The following is a 20,334-nucleotide window of genomic DNA, read 5'->3' as shown; positions in this document are numbered from 1 at the left end:
GCTCAAAAAGTGCTACTTTACGTAGCTGTTTAGCGTTCGCAAAGTTGTGTTTTTGCGAACTAGTGCTTTTTACTTTTCGATTTTTTCATCGTCACTCGACGATGCTGAACGTAGTTTATAGTGCTGAATAATATAATATAATATACAATATCATTCCAGTTCAAGCGAAAATTCGTAACTGTAGGTAACTGATGGGTAACTGTAAATACTCATGTATATATTTGTTTTGTTGTGATTTTTTCGCAAATGTATTAAAAAAGCGGCCAAGTGCGAGTCGGACTCGCCCATGAAGGGTTCCGTATTTAGGCGATTTATGACGTATTAAAAAAAACAACTACTTACTAGATCTCGTTCAAACCAATTTTCGGTGGAAGTTTACATGGTAATGTACATCATATATTTTTTTTAGTTTTATCATTCTGTTATTTTAGAATTTACAGGGGGAGGGGGACACACATTTTACCACTTTGGAAGTGTCTCTCGCGCAAACTATTCAGTTAAAAAAAAATGATATTAGAAACCTCAATATCATTTTTGAAGACCTATCCATAGATACCCCACACGTATGGGTTTGATGAAAAAAAAATTTTTGAGTTTCAGTTCTAAGTATGGGGAACCCCAAAAATATATTGTTTTTTTTCTATTTTTGTGTGAAAATCTTAATGCGGTTCACAGAATACATCTACTTACCAAGTTTCAACAGTATAGTTCCTATAGTTTCGGAGAAAAGTGACTGTGACATACGGACGGACAGACGGACAGACAGACAGACAGACAGACAGACATGACGAATCTATAAGGGTTCCGTTTTTTGCCATTTGGCTACGGAACCCTAAAAACGTCGTTCAATGTACGTGTGAAAGTGTTATTATTTACTTGTCCCGTGTCTTTTCTCGGGACTCTTAAGTAATAACACTTTTCACACTTGCATTGAAATGTACTATTAAAACATCCCTACTGAAGTGTTTCAAAAGTAAATTGTGTAATTTCCACGGAAGAAAGAATGAGCGCACCGCGCTCTAATTTCCAATCCATCACTTAAAATTTGCCGACGGAGTTTTTTCCTCTTCTCGGCAAATATGGCACCAATTTTGTTTTGATTAGCCTATTGAGGCCACCAAACTTAAAAGGAGTTACTCTAATTTTTGTGTTTATTCTAAATATTTCAGCTTCAACTTTTGAACGCTTGGCTAACAAGAGTTTGACTTTAAAAACTGCATTTTAAATTTACTCGTACATAAATGCTTATGTCATATTTACATATTATAGTTAAGGATGACTCACGCTACACTACAACTGAAATACAGCGGTTAGTATACTTAGTATGCCTACTATCAAGTGTGTCAAGTGTGTGTGTAATACAAAATTGCAATAAAATCTATGAGAATTGTTTACTAACTTGAATCTAATATTAGAATATTACAATAGTTAAACGATACAACTAACCCTGTTTATTAACAAGCTTTTATTAGGTCGACCCACTGGTCGACCTGTATGTAACTATGTAATGGAATCTTGCAAGTTAAATTTGATCCACTTCCCGGTTTCCGATTGAGCTGAAATTTTTCATACACATGTAAGTTGGGTGACAATGCAATATTATGGTACCATCGAGCTGATCTGATGATGGAGACAGGAGGTGGCCATAGGAACTCTGTGATGAAACAACGCAACCTAATTGTGTTGGGGGTTTTTAGAATTGTCTCGATGAGTATTTAGTAGCCTGTCGTAAGAAAAGTACAGTCAGCGATAAAAGCTTGTACCAAAAATGAAATTATTTTAATTTAACAACAATAAGCCAATCCAACATACCTGTCAGAAATCCAGCCGCCCACTACTCCTCCAATGCCCACACCGACCAAAAACACAACTTCAGCCAAACTAGTTAATCCAGCTCTGTCGCAAACCAAGTTCCACTCCGATATGATGGTGTCTCCCACCTCAGACCGATCGAAGTCCCATTCCTGGCACGTTTGGAATGTATCCAGCAATGGTGCAGTGCCATTCAGTATGCTTTGTACCGTGACACCCGCGGGAATGTCCCGAACTTGGCAATAGTTATTATTGGGCTGGCTGTAGTTGATCCAATTTTCAATCGGGAGTCCTGTAAAGTTGTCAGGCATCCGACACCAGTATTTCGTTTCTCTTGCCTGAAAAATAATACAAAATATGAAATTCCTGGGATGTCCCTATGCATACAGCTATTACGAGTAGGTAAGTAGTTGTTACCGTCAAGTGATCAGTAAGAATATCATTACATTACGGGATACATTACACAAATAAATCCAGGTCCACAAAAAAAATAAACAGCAAGAGCATAAGAGCTTGGTAAGGCTTGTATTGTGGAAATTTTATTTAAACACACGCGTCTTGTACATGCATGTATAAGCTTTAAGATTTTCGTTGTTTATTACGCAGGTAAAAAAATAATAACAATAAACGTAAAAAAAACATAAGTATTATATATATTCATCTTTTATAAAAAAAATGCTTCGTGCAAAAACACTAAAGCATTTAAAAACAAAGCTTCTATTATGACAACTTGTAAATGAGTACGCACGTGTTTTAGGCATTTCATTGAGTGTCGTTCTTATTTAAAATATTTCAATACATACATATGTTAATTTGTAGCCACTCAAAAGAATCTTTAACAATAAGCAACACGTGAGATATCATGATCAATTAGTTTTATTTGGTTTGGTTTGGATTAACTTTGTTAATAAAAAACGCTAGAATTTTCCATTTGCTTGAATGAATAGGTAGGTACAGGTACCCTAATTGAATACCAGTGTGGCTGCCGCGTATAAACGTAATAAACAACTGCTATTTAAGTACGAATAAACAGTTTATTTCCATCCCAATGACATGTTTGGGTACCACGTGATAGAAGTAGGTATATGTATTTACCGTGAACGTCGGCAGGTATATGTGGAATGTGCAGGGGAATGAGAACAATGAGAGCAGGAACGTCATCAGCAGCTGCCAGCGGCCGTAGTTGCCGATGGCCTGAGAGACTACATCGGTCTCCTCCACGCATTTCTCCTTGCTCGCTGTCCCGGTCGGGATTACTGAAATATTAAGATAACATTAGGAGTTGATAGGGTAACGTAAGTAGTAAATACATATGAGCGCATAAAATACATCTAGGATCAAAAACAATATTACTCGTCAATTTCATCATATTCACTTGTATTCACTACGCTGAGAACGAAGGGCAAAGAAAAAATCGTGCCGTGAAACTAAGTTTCACTAGAAACCGTTGTTAAGGTGTTTTGCCTACTGATTTATAATAATTTAACAATGAATACTTTGAGAACACCATGTAGACACATTGTAATTTTTAAAACATAATTATATATTTAATTGCCTGTGCACTGTATTGTTTGTGACTGTCTCTTATTTTATTACTACACAACGACACCATACTCTTATTATATAGGCATGGTCACTATTAGTTTGTAATGTAATAGCCCACTATTCGCAAATAATAATAAACCAACCGTAAAGTAAATTAATACGAACACCAGGCACATGATTCCTCGTATGTAATAGGTAGGTACATGATATCCTTCCGAAATGCGATCAGATTTTTTAAGGAACTTTTTCGATCCAAGGTCATTTCCGTAATCTAATGTACCTATCTAAGATGTCAAATTGTCAATTGCCTTTGTAGGTAGTAATCTCACATTTCGCTTTAATGAAATCGGAAACCTTTTCCTAGATGTCCACATCCATCTATCTATGTATGTGAACATATGTTATATACTACATATCTTCAAATGAAGTGACTCATATAATTTCGATCGAACTTCACTTCAAGAAGTTCGTTTGATCGTCAATTATACGTTTATAATAATACTTACACAGAAAGTGTAAGGTAATAAGTAAGTTCAAACACAATTTTTTTTTCGGAGCTATATTTCCGAAAACTCCACTCCACTTCATGAAAAAAAATGTTGAAGATCCCTATTCGTTTTGAAAGACCTGCCCAACGATACCCCACACTGTAGGGTTGAAGCGAAAAAAAAATACACCCCCACTTTACGTGTAGGGGAGGTACACTAAAAAAATATTTTTTCTTCACATATCCATGCCAAATTTCATCTTTCTAGCACTAAAGCTTCAGCAGACACACAGACTAACGGATAGTTGACTACGGAACCCTAAAAAACCCTTAGTAACATGAGTGAGTACCTATGCGAAAGGAAATTATAGTTATCCTAATATTTAAAACTTTCGCGTTTTGAACACATAATAACTCACATTAATTTATGGACGGGTCTAACGCGAAATTTATTCACATATCTTTATTTGCCGACGTTTATTTCGCGTTAGACCCGTCTATAAATGTGAGTTAATTATAGTTATCCTGTTACAATACGCTGCGCTGGTGTTATAAATAGTTACTTACTTATACCTAATTTAATTTAACCCTGTTCTATCCGGCGAAAACCGAGCATGACACGCCATAATCTGCGCTTTACAAGCTAGATGCGTCCACATCTTTATCATCTATACTTCCTATTTATCATCAACTCGACTTGATACAGACGGAATAGAGGCAGGCTCTGAAGGTAGCATAGCAAACTCAAGAAGCTACCGACAGAAATCTTTAACAAAAGGAGAATAGCAATAGTGGTTCTGAAAAATGTATCATTTCGTATTGTTTCGTATTGTCAACCAATGTTTACTTCTGCGCAGCATTTTTTAGGGTTCCGTACCCAAAGGGTAAAAACGGGACCCTATTACTAAGACTTCGCTGTCCGTCCGTCCGTCCGTCCGTCTGTCACCAGGCTGTATCTCACGAACCGTGATAGCTAGACAGTTGAAATTTTCACAGATGATGTATTTCTGTTACCGCTATAACAACAAATACTAAAAACAGAATAAAATAAAGATTTAAGTGGGGCTCCCATACAACAAACGTGATTTTTGACCGAAGTTAAGCAACGTCGGGCGGGGTCAGTACTTGGATGGGTGACCGTTTTTTTGCTTGTTTTGCTCTATTTTTTGTTGATGGTGCGGAACCCTCCGTGCGCGAGTCCGACTCGCACTTGGCCGGTTTTTAGGGTTCCGTAGCCAAATGGCAATAAAACGGAACCCTTATAGATTCGTCATGTCTGTCTGTCTGTCTGTCCGTCTGTCCGTCTGTCCGTCCGTATGTCACAGCCACTTTTCTCCGAAACTATAAGAACTATACTGTTGAAACTTGGTAAGTAGATGTATTCTGTGCACCGCATTAAGATTTTCACACAAAAATAGAAAAAAAAACAATAAATTTTTGGGGTTCCCCATACTTCGAACTGAAACTCAAAATTTTTTTTTTCATCAAACCCATACGTGTGGGGTATCTATGGATAGGTCTTCAAAAATGATATTGAGGTTTCTAATATCATTTTTTTCTAAACTGAATAGTTTGCGCGAGAGACACTTCCAAAGTGGTAAAATGTGTGTCCCCCCCCCCCCCCTGTAACTTCTAAAATAAGAGAATGATAAAACTAAAAAAAATATATGATGTACATTACCATGTAAACTTCCACCGAAAATTGGTTTGAACGAGATCTAGTAAGTAGTTTTTTTTTATACGTCATAAATCGCCTAAATACGGAACCCTTCATGGGCGAGTCCGATGGGCTTTTTTTTTATTCTACGCATACCTACATCTCTATCATTATACCTAGGTACCTACAAGACGCAACAAAATAATAAAGCTTGGGGCTTCGAAAGCAATTTATTCCCCGTTTTGTTTATTTATTTATTTTATTTTATTCATTTTAGGGATAACAAACAACTATACAATTAATGTTACAAATTAAGATTAACTTAATGCATAGCCAACGACATTATCTACGAATTACTACAAATTATGCATTATTTATCATTTCTTATTCTTAATTAAGTACGTTTTATTTGTGTTTAATATTTACTATAATCACCGTTTAATATTTTTAATTAAAAAACAAGATTTATAAAAAAAAAACAGAAGGAGAGGTAAAACTGTTGTATCGCCAAAATGATTTTTAGTTTGTACGATTTTTGTACAATATGCCGCATTTCAGCATAATTGTCCTACCAAATCTTCGCCCGAGTTACGAAAACGTATGGCATTTTCGTAACTGAATGGAAAATCACATATTTAAAAAAAAATCTGAGGAAAAAATATCTACAATAAAAAAAAATCTGCCCATTTATTATTGTACGACTATTATGTACTCTATGTTAGTATAACAGGTATGAGAAAATGTGCCTTAATTGCCTGAAAATAATTTAGGTACCTATACCTATTTGATGTTAATAAAAAAAATATAGAACTCTGAACCTGGCGTCATATAATGTCTGAGGGCCTAGCCAAGATGACAATAGTTAATAGAAAACGCTAATCGAAAGTTAAATAATGTATGGAAATATTCACGTGGTTTTCAGCATCTGTCGTCCCCGTGCATTTATATTTTCATTTGACATTTGTCCATATATGATTGTCATTTTGGCTAGGCCCCCAGAACTTTATTAAATTTCGTTTCGCGTGCGGTTCCCACGGTGCGGGCGGCGCGGGACCATTTCGCGCGCGCTCGACAATTATCGAACCATGCGCCCGCGTGGCGGCGGCGCCTTGGCAATGATCTTCTCCTTATCGAGGTTTGGTCCATAACGAATGCTCGCTGTACTTGTACTACACATACTTGCTATTGCAATGTCATGGCTACTCAGTTTTTGATTTCTTTTTCTTGCGGGTTAACTAATTTAGAATCTAATGAAATATATACTTAATTTTTTTTATTTAACCTGACCAGGCCTAGTAGCACGGTCGCATTTATATCGTTTATCACCATGCCTGTCACGTTCTAACAAGTATGTAAGTGCGAAAGTGACGGGCATAGTGATAGTCGATAAAAACGACGGCCGTGCTGAGCCCGCAGAGTTATGAAAACGTTATCCTGGTCGTCCGGTATCCAGGTTTTACACCCAGAGGGAACATGGTAAACAGATTTCCAGTTGTATTCTCACTAGACCTAAACACTGAAGTTTAGCACTTAGCTAATTATCAGTGTTTATCCCGTTTCACAAATAACAACTACGCAAGAGGATACGGTGATTCCAGATAGGCTCAGCCTCAGCTATTTATGCGCGTTTGCGCGTCGCGTCGCGTCGCCGTATTACAAACAAATGTACTAGAGAGCAGGCGTCATCCGTCGAGACATTATTCTTCATCTAGTAGACGGCGTTCTGCATTTGGGGCCAAGGTTGAGGGGTGTATCGATTACAGGGATCGCGATTTGCATGGCTGACCTGGCACGATAAAACCGAGGTGATAATTATTGTAATAAAATTACCTACACATGGAATTTAGCTTGCATGAATCATTTATGATCGATTTTAGAAGTTCAACCGTCAAATGATGGAAATTAGGAGCAAATAAAATGCAAGGCAGATATTTTTTTTGTAAAACGGACATGATACATTTAAGGAAATCGGCGATATATATTCAATACATTTATTTCTAATATTAATGAAATATCAACGTAGACGTATTTATTTTTTAAGCCACGTAGGTATTCACTACTTATAAACATTTTTGTTTAGAAAACATGTTTATAAACAAGGTTTTGTAATGAGTAGGTACCGTACATTTTTAACCGACTTCAATTTCATAGAAGGAGGAGGTTCTGTATTCGGGTTAGGCTATTTTTTTTTCTTTTTTATGTACGTTCACCGATTACTCCGACATCCGTGGTCCGATTTGAGTAATTCTTTTTTTGGTTTGAAAGGAGCTACCTCCAAGTTGGTCCCATATTAATTTGGTTCTGTTCTGATGATGGGATCCATGAGGAATTGAGGGAACTCCTCAATTTTTAAAGGCACATGCATGGTGATTTGGGTGTTTTCTTAAGCAACTCGAGCATTTTCTCCCGAAAACCACCAATTTGATGAAGTAGACCTGATGATGATGATTGTTTTGATGATAATGATGATGATTTTTATAAATGTAGTATATTCAGCGATTAATCCGGCACCTGTGATCCGATTTGAGTAATTCTTTTTTTGTTTGGAAGAAGTTACGTCCAAGGTGTTTCCGTATTATTTTTGGTTCTGGTCTGATGATGGAATCCATGAGGAATTGAGGGAACTCCTCAATTTTTAAAGGCACGTGTAAAGTGATTTCGGTGTTTCCTAAAGTAACTCGAGCATTTGCTTCGGAAAACCACCAATTTTATGTAGTGCGACTGTAGCCTTACCATGAGTTCGACACTACCCCTGATCAGTAGCCATATCACAAGTTTGGCATTGACATATTCGCTATTAACGTCTTCGTAACTTACTTTTTATGCATCTCGCTCGCACTAATATGCCAGTACGAGCGAGATGCAAAGAAAGTAAGTTACACACACGCTAGCGAATATATTAATGTCAAACTCGTGGTAAGCTGGTAAGGCTACTGATCGGGGGTTAGGGTTAGGGATTAAGGGGTCGGGGACTGGCGGTTGAAGGGCTGTTGCTTCAGGGTCGAGGGGTTCCTGGATCAGGGGTTGATGCGCTGTGAGGTTGAGTGATCGGGGGGGTTGAGGGATTGGGTCAGTGGCGGGGCGGAAGATGGATTTAGTGTAGTGATAGTGACAGGAATTATAATTTCCCAGACGGACTCGAGAAAATTCCTGATTACATATTTATTAAAGTAATAGGTACACGAATTTAATGTTAAACGTGATCTCGTTTTTCATTCATGCCTCGCACTCTTAACTATGCGTTAAAACTAAAAATTGAAAAATAAAAACTTTTTACAAAAAAAATAAAACCGACTTCAAAAAGGATGAAGTAAAATATTATCCTTTTTGAAGTCTATGCGTTACCAACTGATATGTTTGAAGTCGGTGCCAAGCCAAGTAGTAACAGTACCAGTCAAAAATAATCAGCTTTATGGCTATAAATCCCATTAGAACTGTACTAATAATGTAAATGTGCAAGTAATTCTGTCTGCCTCTTTGTCGCCTTTTTATGGCTAAACAACTGAACTGCTTTAGGTGAAATTTGGCAAAAAGGTAAATTTTGCAATTCCTTGAATTGTTTTATATTTTGCAATGTAGTCCTCTGGATAAGGGACGGGAAATAACTCAGTCCCAATCCCACACATTTGTAAGAAATGTTCTTTAAAAAATACGACGGCAAAAAAATGCATTGGATTTACACTATGTGCCGACAAACATGGTACGGACTGCGCCAAGAAGGTTTGATCGCGTGTTCTTAGGTACAGTCGACGTCAAAGATATGTTTAAACTTTTGCACCTTACTCCTTTGTAATAAGGCGAAAAGTGTAAACATATTTTTAACGTCAACTGTACCTACAGAAAGTACGTTCATTGTCGTCGTGTAAGACGATCCAACGTACATCCTTTTTGAATCGCACCAAAATCATGGTATGCAACAAAATTTGGCTTGGCACCGACTTCAAACATATCAGTTGGTAACGCATAGACTTCAAAAAGGATAATATTTTATTTCATCCTTTTTGAAGTCGGTTTTCTTTTTTTTGTAAAAAGTTTTTATTTAAAAACTTTGTTTACCAACACTGTTTATGAACAAAATTTGTTTATAAGTAGTGAATACGAGCCGTAAGATTGCATTTGCTAGAGTTGACGTTCGAAATACTTATAATATGATTTGAAATGAAATGAGTAGGTATGACAGCGTAGAGCAATGAACCCGCGTGTGTCATTTACTAAAATGTATCGTCCGCTGCATCTAGAGGACGATGCACCATGGCGACGGTTTAATAGTAAATCAGTTTGCACTCAATTAACAATATCGCAGTAACCCATTTGAAGTTTTAACAAGAAAATGTACCTATTAATACATCAAGAACATGATTTTTCTAGATCCTGACCGTGACCCACTTTCTAAATAACAACTCCGTAATTGTTGCAGTAGTTTAAGTAATGTAGGCACAGTTATCTGAGCTTCACGTAAAAACGTTTGATCGGTGCTGCAATTTAACTACTTAATACCAAACTGTCACGGTCACGGCGACGGATAGGCTGCTTCATGTCAAATTGTAAAAAAACTAATCAATCGGCTTCAGAAGACCCATAATGAATGCAGCAAAGTTAATGGTTTCCTGCTCAATATCCACATAGAAAAAGCCTCACTCAACCAAGCCTCAATTAACCATGGCATGGAAGTATTTTTTTAATTAGTTGTAATAAAGGTGTCTCTTGTAAATCTTATAAAACACTATTAGCGAAACGTCTGAGGGTCAGTGCTCGTGAATATGTTGATTTGATGATTAAATACGTACATAAGCATAAAAGAAAAATATGAAACTAACAAACACAAGTATTTTGAAAAATAATGTCGTCAAACTTATCAAAGTCGTGCTGAGAGAAGCGGGTGCTTAACGCCGAGCCGTAAATTTCTGTTTCAAAACGCTGAAGCGCTACGAGACGGAAGAATCTTTATGGCTCGTCAGATTACTGAGAATTAGATTAGTAGCAATGTTTCTGTCTCTTATTTGGTGTGATAGAGCGATGTCGGGGAGCGATGCGGGCGACTCTCGTTGGGGGACGCGTCAGGAAGCAAACGTGCTCAATGATAGGTACTGATTCGACATGATCCCACCACTCCGCTCGGTCACTGTTCTGCGTACCTACGCGCCGACGTGCAAATGGCTCGTATCGCGTATCCCCTGCAATTATATTCAATCTGTTAATATTACCCGGACCCTATTCTTAGAGATGCACGTGATATCATTGAATTTATGAGCATGTTTATTAAGACCATTCCAGTCCCAGTATACTTACCGTGCACTTCTTTATTATCATTATTTGTGCGACCTGGTTGTTTAATATGTTACAAAGATCAGAAAAGCATATATTTATAAAGCCTATATGGGTATATATACTCCAAAATAGATACTTATATTTTCCCTTGGTAACCAACGAACGAAGCAGTTTTAAATATATTCTTCGACTTATTAATTAATTGCACCTAGTTTTAAAATGAAGTGAGCAATTAACTAGCGATAAGAAATCATTAAATATTATGCATTAATTACAGCCTGTGAGCCTATCCTTGATTAAACACTACCACTTACGGATATCGACGCAAATAACGTGCAGTAAGAGCACAATTGCCAGTAATAACAATTTGCAGTAGTTCGAGGTTTACGATTTACTGCTATTTATCTTACTATTAATTTTAGTAATTGATAATATTCATATTCAACCAAATTACACATGTTAAACATATCACAATACATGCAATTTATTCATTGATATAAATTGATATAAATTCAATAGAAATTAATATTATTAATATTAATATAACACAGTTCTCAAACATTTAAATTCCGTTAATGTTCATAAAGGTTCTGGTCCTGACGGGGTCCACCCTGTCGCTGGGTGAGAATACGTTTGTGCCATACGCCACTTACATTGGTTTACAGGAGAGCGAAAAGAAGCAAAAAAAAATATTTCTCGAAAAGTTTTACATTTAGGAAATATTGAACTTATTTATCATTTAGGCACATATGTTTACTATTTATAGTACTATGCAAATATTGTGAATATAGTGATAATCATGAAATAAAAGCACTTTTCTTATTGCCATATCCGTTTTTGATGAGTAAATGTTAAACGTACAATGTATGATATGACACAAAAGTTTTAGATATGTCACTCTTTTGTGATAATTGTGATGTTAACAGAGTGTAATTATCCTATAGTAAAATGCGGATATGGTACAAAATTTTTGAAAAATATGTTTTTCTAAAAACCGATTAGTGTCAATTATAGCATATTTTTTGTTATTTTAGAAATCATTAAAAAACGATTTTGCTCAAAAATGGACATGGCACAAACGTATTCTCAGCCGGCGCTGCGTTCATAAAAAAATGTTCTAATTCTTTGGCAAAACCCATAATGTTATCTATTTAACAGATCTCTAAGTGAAGGCTATGTTCCAAAAATATGGAAACAAGCATGGATAACTCCCATACCAAAAGGAAAAGTTAATAGTCACGAAATTGAGAAGTACCGACCTATATTAAAGCTTTGTCAGTTCAGTAAAATTCTAGAAAAGATAGTAAAATGTCAACTCTTCGAAGTCGTCAAGAATCAATCATATTATTACCCCTCATCAGCATGGTTTCTTTAAGGGTCGTTCGGTAGACAGTAATTTATTAATCTTTACAGGGGAAGTTCTTGGTACAATGGAGAGTGGATACTGTGTCGACGCCGTGTATACCGATTTTGCCAAGGCATTTGATAAAATCTGTCACAGTACATTATTACATAAGCTTTGGCGACTCGGTATACATGGTGATCTGTTTCGATGGATTAAATCCTATGTCGAATTTAGAACTCAGGCAGTCGTATTGTCCGGTTACACATCACAGTACAAGGTCGTCACTTCAGGAGTCCCACAGGGATCCCATTTGGGGCCTCTTCTTTTTGTGTTATATATTAATGATATAACCGACTACATTAAGTACTCTAAAGTTTTACTCTACGCTAATGATGCCAATTTTTTTTAAATTATTAAAGATGTTTCAGATTGTTATTTACTACAAGAGGATTTATTTAACTTAGAGAAATACTGTACTGATAATAATCTATTTCTGAACAATGAAAAGTGTAGCATAATAACTTTCTCTAGGAAAAAGAAAAATATTGATCATACACAATTTCCGGTAAAGTATTAAATAGGGTAACGCAAATTCGAGATCTAGGTGTAATAATGGATTCTAAGTTGTCATTTATTCCTCACATTGAGAACGTAGTTACTAAATCGTTTAAGCTATTAGGTTTCATATTACGAGTCGGTAAACCATTTAAAAATTCTTTTAGTTACATATCTCTATAACAGCTATGTAAGAAGTCGTGTTGAATTTGCGTGTGCTGTTTGGAAGTCATTTCATGCTGTTCATATTGACAAAATCGAAAGGCTCCAAAAGAAGTTTGTGAAAACGTTAGATTTTAGAACTGGACAAAACTATGTTGATTACTCATTGCAATGCCATAAAATTCAGTCTCTTAAGGACCGCCGTGACTGCGTAGACTCGGTCTTACTTTATAAAATCTTAAATTCTAAATTGGAGATTCCCTCACTACTTCAAAAAATAAATATTAAAGTCCCTCGTGCGCGTCAGCGTAAATGTCGCAAAAAGGAATTATTTGCTGTCCCGTTTAGCAGAACTTGTTATGCAAGAAATATGTTTATAAGGCGTGCCTGTAGACTTTATAACGTATGCTTAAATCTTTGTAATATTGATGTTTTTCACTGTAATATAGTATCCTTAAAAAAAGTATTTGTTTGTGAAAGAAAATAGCTAGGGATATATTTTATAAAGTAAAATATAATACTTTAAACTCTCGCGTTTTGTACACATATTTAATTACACAAACGGGTCTACCGCGATATAATTTAATTGTTTTTACCTTTAATTCCGACGTAAAAGTAAAATATATAACTAGATATATTGTGTATGGCGTATATTTAGTGTAGTAACTTAATAACTTTGCAGGTAAATAAGTTTAGTATTTGTTAATAATAATTTAATATGTGAAATACTAAGCTCCGATTTTCTGTAGTAATAGAAATGTAAAAGAAAAACCATAGTGTATAAAATTTAGCACCATCATTATATTTAATTAAGGAAACTGTAGGTCTAACCTTAAGATGCAATGTTAAACTATTACGCATTAATGTAAATGACCGTTTGTTTCTTGATACACAATAAAAAATAAAAATTATTACAGCCTGTGAGCCTATCCTTGATTAAACACTACCACTTACGGATATCGACGCAAATAACGTGCAGTAAGAGCACAATTGCCAGTAATAACAATTTGCAGTAGCTCGAGGTTTACGATTTACTGCAGCGTTTAGTAATTGAGTATATTCAACAATGTGCAACAATATTCATATTCAACAAAATTACACATGTTAAACATATCACAATACATGCAATTTATAATAAATCGTCGTTTAACCAGACGTAAACATACGGGCGGAAAGAGGTGAAGGCTAAACATGTCTTTTAGCGTCAACTCGAGATAATGGCTGGTTAATACAATAAGTCGCATTAGCTTCCGTCCACCAATTTGTTGTTGAGGGTCCGAGAGGACGCTGGGATTACGTTGACACCGCGAGCACAGAACGCGAGCTGCCCAGGTCGTAGACATTTGCTATTGTCCCTAATAGTTCAATCTGAGATTTGACTTGTCTTGTTACCGCGGCGTATTTATACCGATATGGAACAAAACATTGTGAAGTGATCTAAACCTTCACCGCCGTAGAACCGCATTTCAAAGTGCGCCACTTGTATATCTTAAGGTATCTTCGTCAGCAAGAAAACTTCAGGAAAAATCATACGGAACTTAGGTAATTCCTAAGTCAAATTTTCTTATAAATTAAACTGTTCGACCTTTGAGAAAAACACTCATCTAAACTGAGAAAATGTCTTAAATACTTCGGATATTGATATAATTTCATCAACATTTTACCTTGAATAACATAGAAATTAACAAACCAGAATCACGTTTGACTTAGGCTTTGAATTTATTGATTTTCGTTTGGATCAACTTTAATTAATACTTAACCCACACTTAACCTTAGGTAAGTAAGTACGAGTTTCATAGCATTATGTGCATTAGTGGTGTCAATCGGGTGAATTGGGCATATTCGTACCTATATTAAGTATAAATATTATAAAGTCAATAAGTCAAGGGTCCATTGTGTATGAACGGAAACAAGTAAATTGTATGTATATTGTATGCATGTACAACTGTTACAATAAATCATAAAAGGACAACTAGTTCTCAAGTGCCAACCTAGAGACCGCAGTGAGCCTTCACCCAGAAATTTCTTTGCCTTATAAGCAAATTTGGTTACAAAGTTCATTGTAATTTTATTGACATTTAACTTTTTTTCGATTTTTGTTCCGTCCCGCTGTATTGCCATCGTTTCGCTTAAAAACGCATTTCATTTAAGTCAATATAATTCTACACCAAAAAATAAAAAAAACAAAAGCGTAAAGTGTGGGTACATGCGGTTAGGTGCATCCTCTCTTATCTCATAAATCTAAGCAAAACCATAAACGGCATACTTGTTCAGTTAGATACCTATTGTTTTTATGGGTAAGTAAGTATAAGTAGATGGACAGTTTATTGCTTACAGTGACAATGCGAATGACTAATAAATATAAAATCGAAAGTCAGTCATTGGCAAAGTAGGATATCCTTTTATTATTCAACTAAATGAGCCTTGTGACAAACTGGCACTTAATTAGTAAATAACCCCTTATATATCAGATATACTGGCCAAAACTACAGTGAACCTTGGGTTGCCTTGAAAATGTGTTAAAATGGAATCGAATGTTATGAAACTTATTTTCGTTTTTTTTTTTATTTAGTTAACAGGGTTTCATTTAATTGTAAGTTTTATTAAGTGGAATATACGTATTGTGAATTTAGACCTCTAGTTCGAAATAGGTACGATATTGGTTTTTTTCTTCATCGGTGTATTTCATTACGTAGGTAAGTAGGTATATAAGTACTTACCTATCCTATAATTAAAATTCTGTACATATTATTTCTGCTACGATAACCGACAACAAATTCAAATACAAGAAACATGGCATTCCTCTAAAGCGCGGAGCGCGGCCCAAAGCCCCTGCATACGAAAGCAGCCCGTGAAAGAGCCCGTCGAGCACGCCTGTTACTTATTCAGGAAAGTCTCTCGAGCCCAGACGACTGAACACTGTTGCCGCCCGAAGGTCGTTTCCACGTGACGTCGCGATATCGTTAGCGATAAGTCACAGTAATAATGGTGCATTGATTTGATAATCTCAGATAGGTTTGTGGCGTACCGGATGAGATGATTTACTTTTAATTAGAGATGCCCCGAATAGTGGTTTTGGCCGAATACCGAATACCGAATATTCGGCCCCTCTCTCGGCCGAATACCGAATATTCGGCGACCGAATATTCGGCATGACATGCGAACATTTTGAGTCACAATTATTATGAAAACTGATCGCTAACAATAGCTCAACGTTAGATGACGTTAGCTAAGATGTATTTTTGTTGAACAGCATTAATGAATAGAGTCAAACAAAACAGACTCATGATATTTTTATTGTGCAATTTTTATTTTTAAGTAGGTGCAACAGATATTCGGTATTCGGCCGAATAGTAGGAAACATTAGGCCGAATACCGAATATTCGGCAAAGTGGCCGAATAGGCCGAATACCGAATAGTTGCCGAATATTCGTGGCATCACTACTTTTAATGTTTTTTATTTTATAGTTCCATTGTGTTAAACAATATTTATATATAATATTAATAAAATACAGTAGGTGCAATGGCGGTGAAAACGAAATCATTTTGTATCACGGTAGGGTATAAACGTAAAATACCTACATGTGAGTAGTATATAGTAAGTGACAAGCTAAACATTAAACACACAGCTGTCACTTACAACTACCAATTAATCACAATCAACTAATAACAATGCCCGATGCATTTTGTAGTTTGTGTTCTATGTTTACAAGAGCACCTCTAAAAGAGCGTAGCTATTCGGAATTATATTTTTCATGTTGATAACGGTAGGTAATCTGTTCTTATGTGCCCATTTAAAAGAAAATAAACAAACAAAGCCATATGAATTGTTTATTTTGGCTATGATACAAAGAAGGTAGTAGTGCTTTGTATCATCATATCAATTTCAAAGAATGTAAGCCAACAAAGTCAAATTCATCATCATTTATGGTGAGTTTGACTTTGTTTGCTTACATTCTTTGAAATTCGTAAAAAAACGTAAAAGCCACTATATAACAATGAATTTGAATCTTAACACTATCCATCAATAACACTTCTCAAATAATAAAGTTGATCTATTTAGACAACCAAAACGAAACTGCGACAGTGACTTCCTAGTATTAAATCTGGGTCTAGATATAATGTAAATTTATGGTTATTAAGTAATATTGTTCTCAATAAACATCATCGATCAACTGTTTATACATAACATAGTCACGCTTAACGAGTGTCAAATGTCAAGTAAGCTACTTTCTTTGTGACAAGAGAGAAGATAGTGATATTAAATATTTCTACACTTATGATTATGGCCCCGGCCCGTTTCTCAAAAGCTTGTAACTTGTAATAATACAAGCGGATGTCACTTTTTGACAGCTTTTGTTAGAAGGGGACCTCCACTTGTATTACAAGTTACAAGCTTTTGAGAAACGGGCCCCAGGTTATTGCTTTATTATAATATTTATAATTATGTACCTATTTAAAGATGAAGTTTTTTTTCTTTCTTACTCATTGTAAGTAAGTATTTGTCACATTGAGTAATGTGACTCGTATATTTATTTGTCCCTTATTATTACTTGTTATTAATATATGGGAGAGGAGTCCCTCAAGATCGCTACGATCGTTTTTTGGATGCGTTATTAGTGGTTCTACATTGTTACTGTGCCTTTGGTAGACAGTGCGACATTAAAATAGGCTAGACAGTTGTACATAATGGTAAATAGTGAGGGTGTTAAGTGAAATGACCTTTTTTTGCTTGATTAAAGCATGAAACTTGGCACAGTTGTTCCTTATATCAAAATAAGCTGATTAAGATCGGTAGCCCGAGGGACCCCCCGCTTAAGCCCGAGAGGGGGGGGGGGTCAAGTAGCGCCCCGCCCGGCTTCATTCTAAAAATTCTAACAGGCCCCGTTTAGCTAATAGGTCATATTTGGTATCAATTTCGGATAAATCAATAACGTAGAATTCATTTCTGGTATAAAAAATTGCAATTTGTTGAAAAAAAAAATAAAAAAAACACAAAAAATCTAATTTTTCAAGTGTAATTTTTGTTTTTTATTTATTGTCAAAATTAAACTGCTTGGTTTTTCTACATACAAAAAATATGACAATAAAGCCTATTTAATGCAGATTTTAAAAACATAACTTTTACTAACCTTTATTAAAAGGAAATTGCATTAAAAAAACATATATCGTCCCGCGCCGGTGAATATCTTGTTACCGACATAGGCATCGATATAGACAACATCCGAAGTACACACTCTGGAGACCGATTAACTAAATTAAATTTAATGTGTCGTTCAGTGAAAAAGGGACCTTAAAAAAATTATCACAGCCAGCCTCGTGTTTGTATAGAAGCATACTCGTATTTAGTTAGTGCCAACCACTCCATGGACTCCATGGTCCCTGTTCTCAATTTTTTTTTTTTTTCGTATGGCTTTTTGTGTTACTCTACTTCAGAGATTTACAGTTTTTAAGTACTGTACCGCTTCTATTGTTAAGGTGGTCAGATCTTCAACTTGCCCTTGATATTTGGTTAGAGGACAGTCAAATACCGTGTGGTGTACGGTCTGCTCGGCTGCTCCACACGGACATACCGGTGATTCGCACCAGTTCCATTTGTGCCATAAATAAGCACAGTTTCCAACTCCCGTCCTTATTCGATTCAGCATGCACCAGACGCGACGGGGTTCCTCAAAGCCAGCAGGTCGTGTCTTGGTATTAAGCTTGGAGACGTCGCCAGGGAGAGATCTTGATTCCCATTCAGATTCCCAAGAGTCCCGTAGGTTACACATTGGGGCTGGATCATGGAATCTCAGCACTGGGGGATGGCGAGACTTAAGTCGTGTCTTTTTAAAATCATGAAGGTCTTCATGGATGGGTAAGTTTGTGGATGCCCGGATCTTTTGTATTTCAAGGCCAAGGCATCTTTCTCTCCGCATATGAGGTGGCAGTATGTGGGATAGGACTGGTAGCCAATAGATCGGTGTGGGCTTGAGGCATCCAGAGATGAGGCGCATCGTGTGATGGAGTTGGACGTCAACCAGGGAAGTGTGAGATTAATAAGAAGTAAACTGTAAGTATTCTTTAATATACTTGCTTATTACATTATACCACACTTTAATTTTGCGTCTTGTGTATTAATACAGTTCCTTCCCCCGACACATGAATGGGTACATTTCGTCATTCACGTATATATGTCAGTTTCAACCATATTCTGGCCACAGCAGGGTTGTCAGAACAGTTTGGAAACAGTCGTCTGCTCCTTGCTTTCATTCCCAAGAAGACGGACTGAGCAAGTTTAAAGAGGAACTAAAGTCTGACCCCAAACATATAATCCTATCCTGATAAGGCTGCTTCTATTTCAGTAGTCGATTCATGTAAAGAATTATTTCGGGCATTTTTTAATTATTTATAGCAACGGCTTTATCTGTAAGTATCACTTTACTTTGCTTTACAAGGTTATTTCACCTATCATCATATAAAGGTATAATAAAGTTTTGGCGAATGCTATTTATTTACTGCTATTGCTCCATCCTGTAGGAGCTTGAATCCTTGTATCGGCCAGGCTAAAAAGGGTCCATGCTTAGATCTCACTTTTATACACCTTATATTAAATGGGGAACCCGGGTTCAAATTCTAGAAGGCATTTATTTGTCTGTTTATCGTGAATACTTGTTCCTGAATTACCTATGGATGTTTTGAGTGTATGTATCAAATATATATGATATATATCATGTAGTACCCACATCACAAGTCTTATTGAGCTTACAGTATTACAAGGTCGATCGAGAGAATGCTTGGAATACGAGTACTCCTTACGTACGAGGACTCCTGGTTTTTCAGGGCCCGATAGAAATAAATTAGAGTTTAATTTACCATGACGGTAAGCTTCAATTATAACCACTGATCTTTTAGTGAAACTCATTTCTTTACCACTAGGTAAATCATTTTGAGACACTGTGTTGACAAAACTTCGAAGAGTTAAAAGTCCTTATTTATGCCATCGCGAAATTGTGTAGAGAAACATGTCACAAGTAATGTTCCTCGTGAGATTCCGAATACTCCAAGAACCATGAAAAGTCCGATTCATTTAATATGATGGCCCTAGTTGCAGATGCTGTAAAACAGTCATACGCACAGTAGACACGAACGTAGTCATAGCAGCTAGACTAGATTCATGCGTACGAATATTTCCCCAACTACAGGAATTGTGGGCTCACGTTGACACAGTGGAAAACACAATTATATCACATGACACACCATTGCATCCAGGTCAGGGAATTATATTTTAAGCTAATAAAATTATCTATTCTATAAGCTAAGTGAACTATCTTTTATTTACCCTAAAAGAGCGGAAGTCTTACCCCTCTTTCGAGCATTCACTGGAAAGGGGAGAAAAAGTGAATTCGAAGCATGGAATCTGTTCAGAGTTCAACCAAACCACTACAAGGATTCAAGCTCTTACAAGATAGAGCAATAGCAGTGGCTAAAAGCATTCCCCTAAAATACTAAAATGTTATTATA

General features: G+C 36.1%; 2 protein-coding genes across 3 annotated transcripts in view; one reads left to right on the top strand and one right to left on the bottom strand.

Moving 5' to 3' along the window:
- The window catches only part of LOC134651346 (organic cation transporter protein), a 499,346-nt gene that overhangs the window by 64,505 nt on the left and 414,507 nt on the right, over positions 1-20,334 (top strand). The gene's annotated exons all lie outside the window — the stretch shown is intronic.
- LOC134651338 (organic cation transporter protein-like) overlaps positions 1-20,334 on the bottom strand; it is a 56,670-nt gene that overhangs the window by 7,393 nt on the left and 28,943 nt on the right. For both annotated transcript variants that reach the window (XM_063506412.1, XM_063506413.1), the window contains exons 2-3: positions 2,908-3,068; positions 1,813-2,150 (exon numbers count right to left, since the gene is read on the bottom strand). In XM_063506412.1, the coding sequence (XP_063362482.1) occupies positions 1,813-2,150; positions 2,908-3,068 (499 nt within the window). The remainder of the gene's footprint in view (positions 1-1,812; positions 2,151-2,907; positions 3,069-20,334) is intronic.

Source organism: Cydia amplana, chromosome 10 (genome assembly GCF_948474715.1).
Source record: "Cydia amplana chromosome 10, ilCydAmpl1.1, whole genome shotgun sequence".
NCBI lineage: Eukaryota > Metazoa > Arthropoda > Insecta > Lepidoptera > Tortricidae > Cydia > Cydia amplana.
This window is presented reverse-complemented; position numbering and strand designations above follow the sequence as displayed.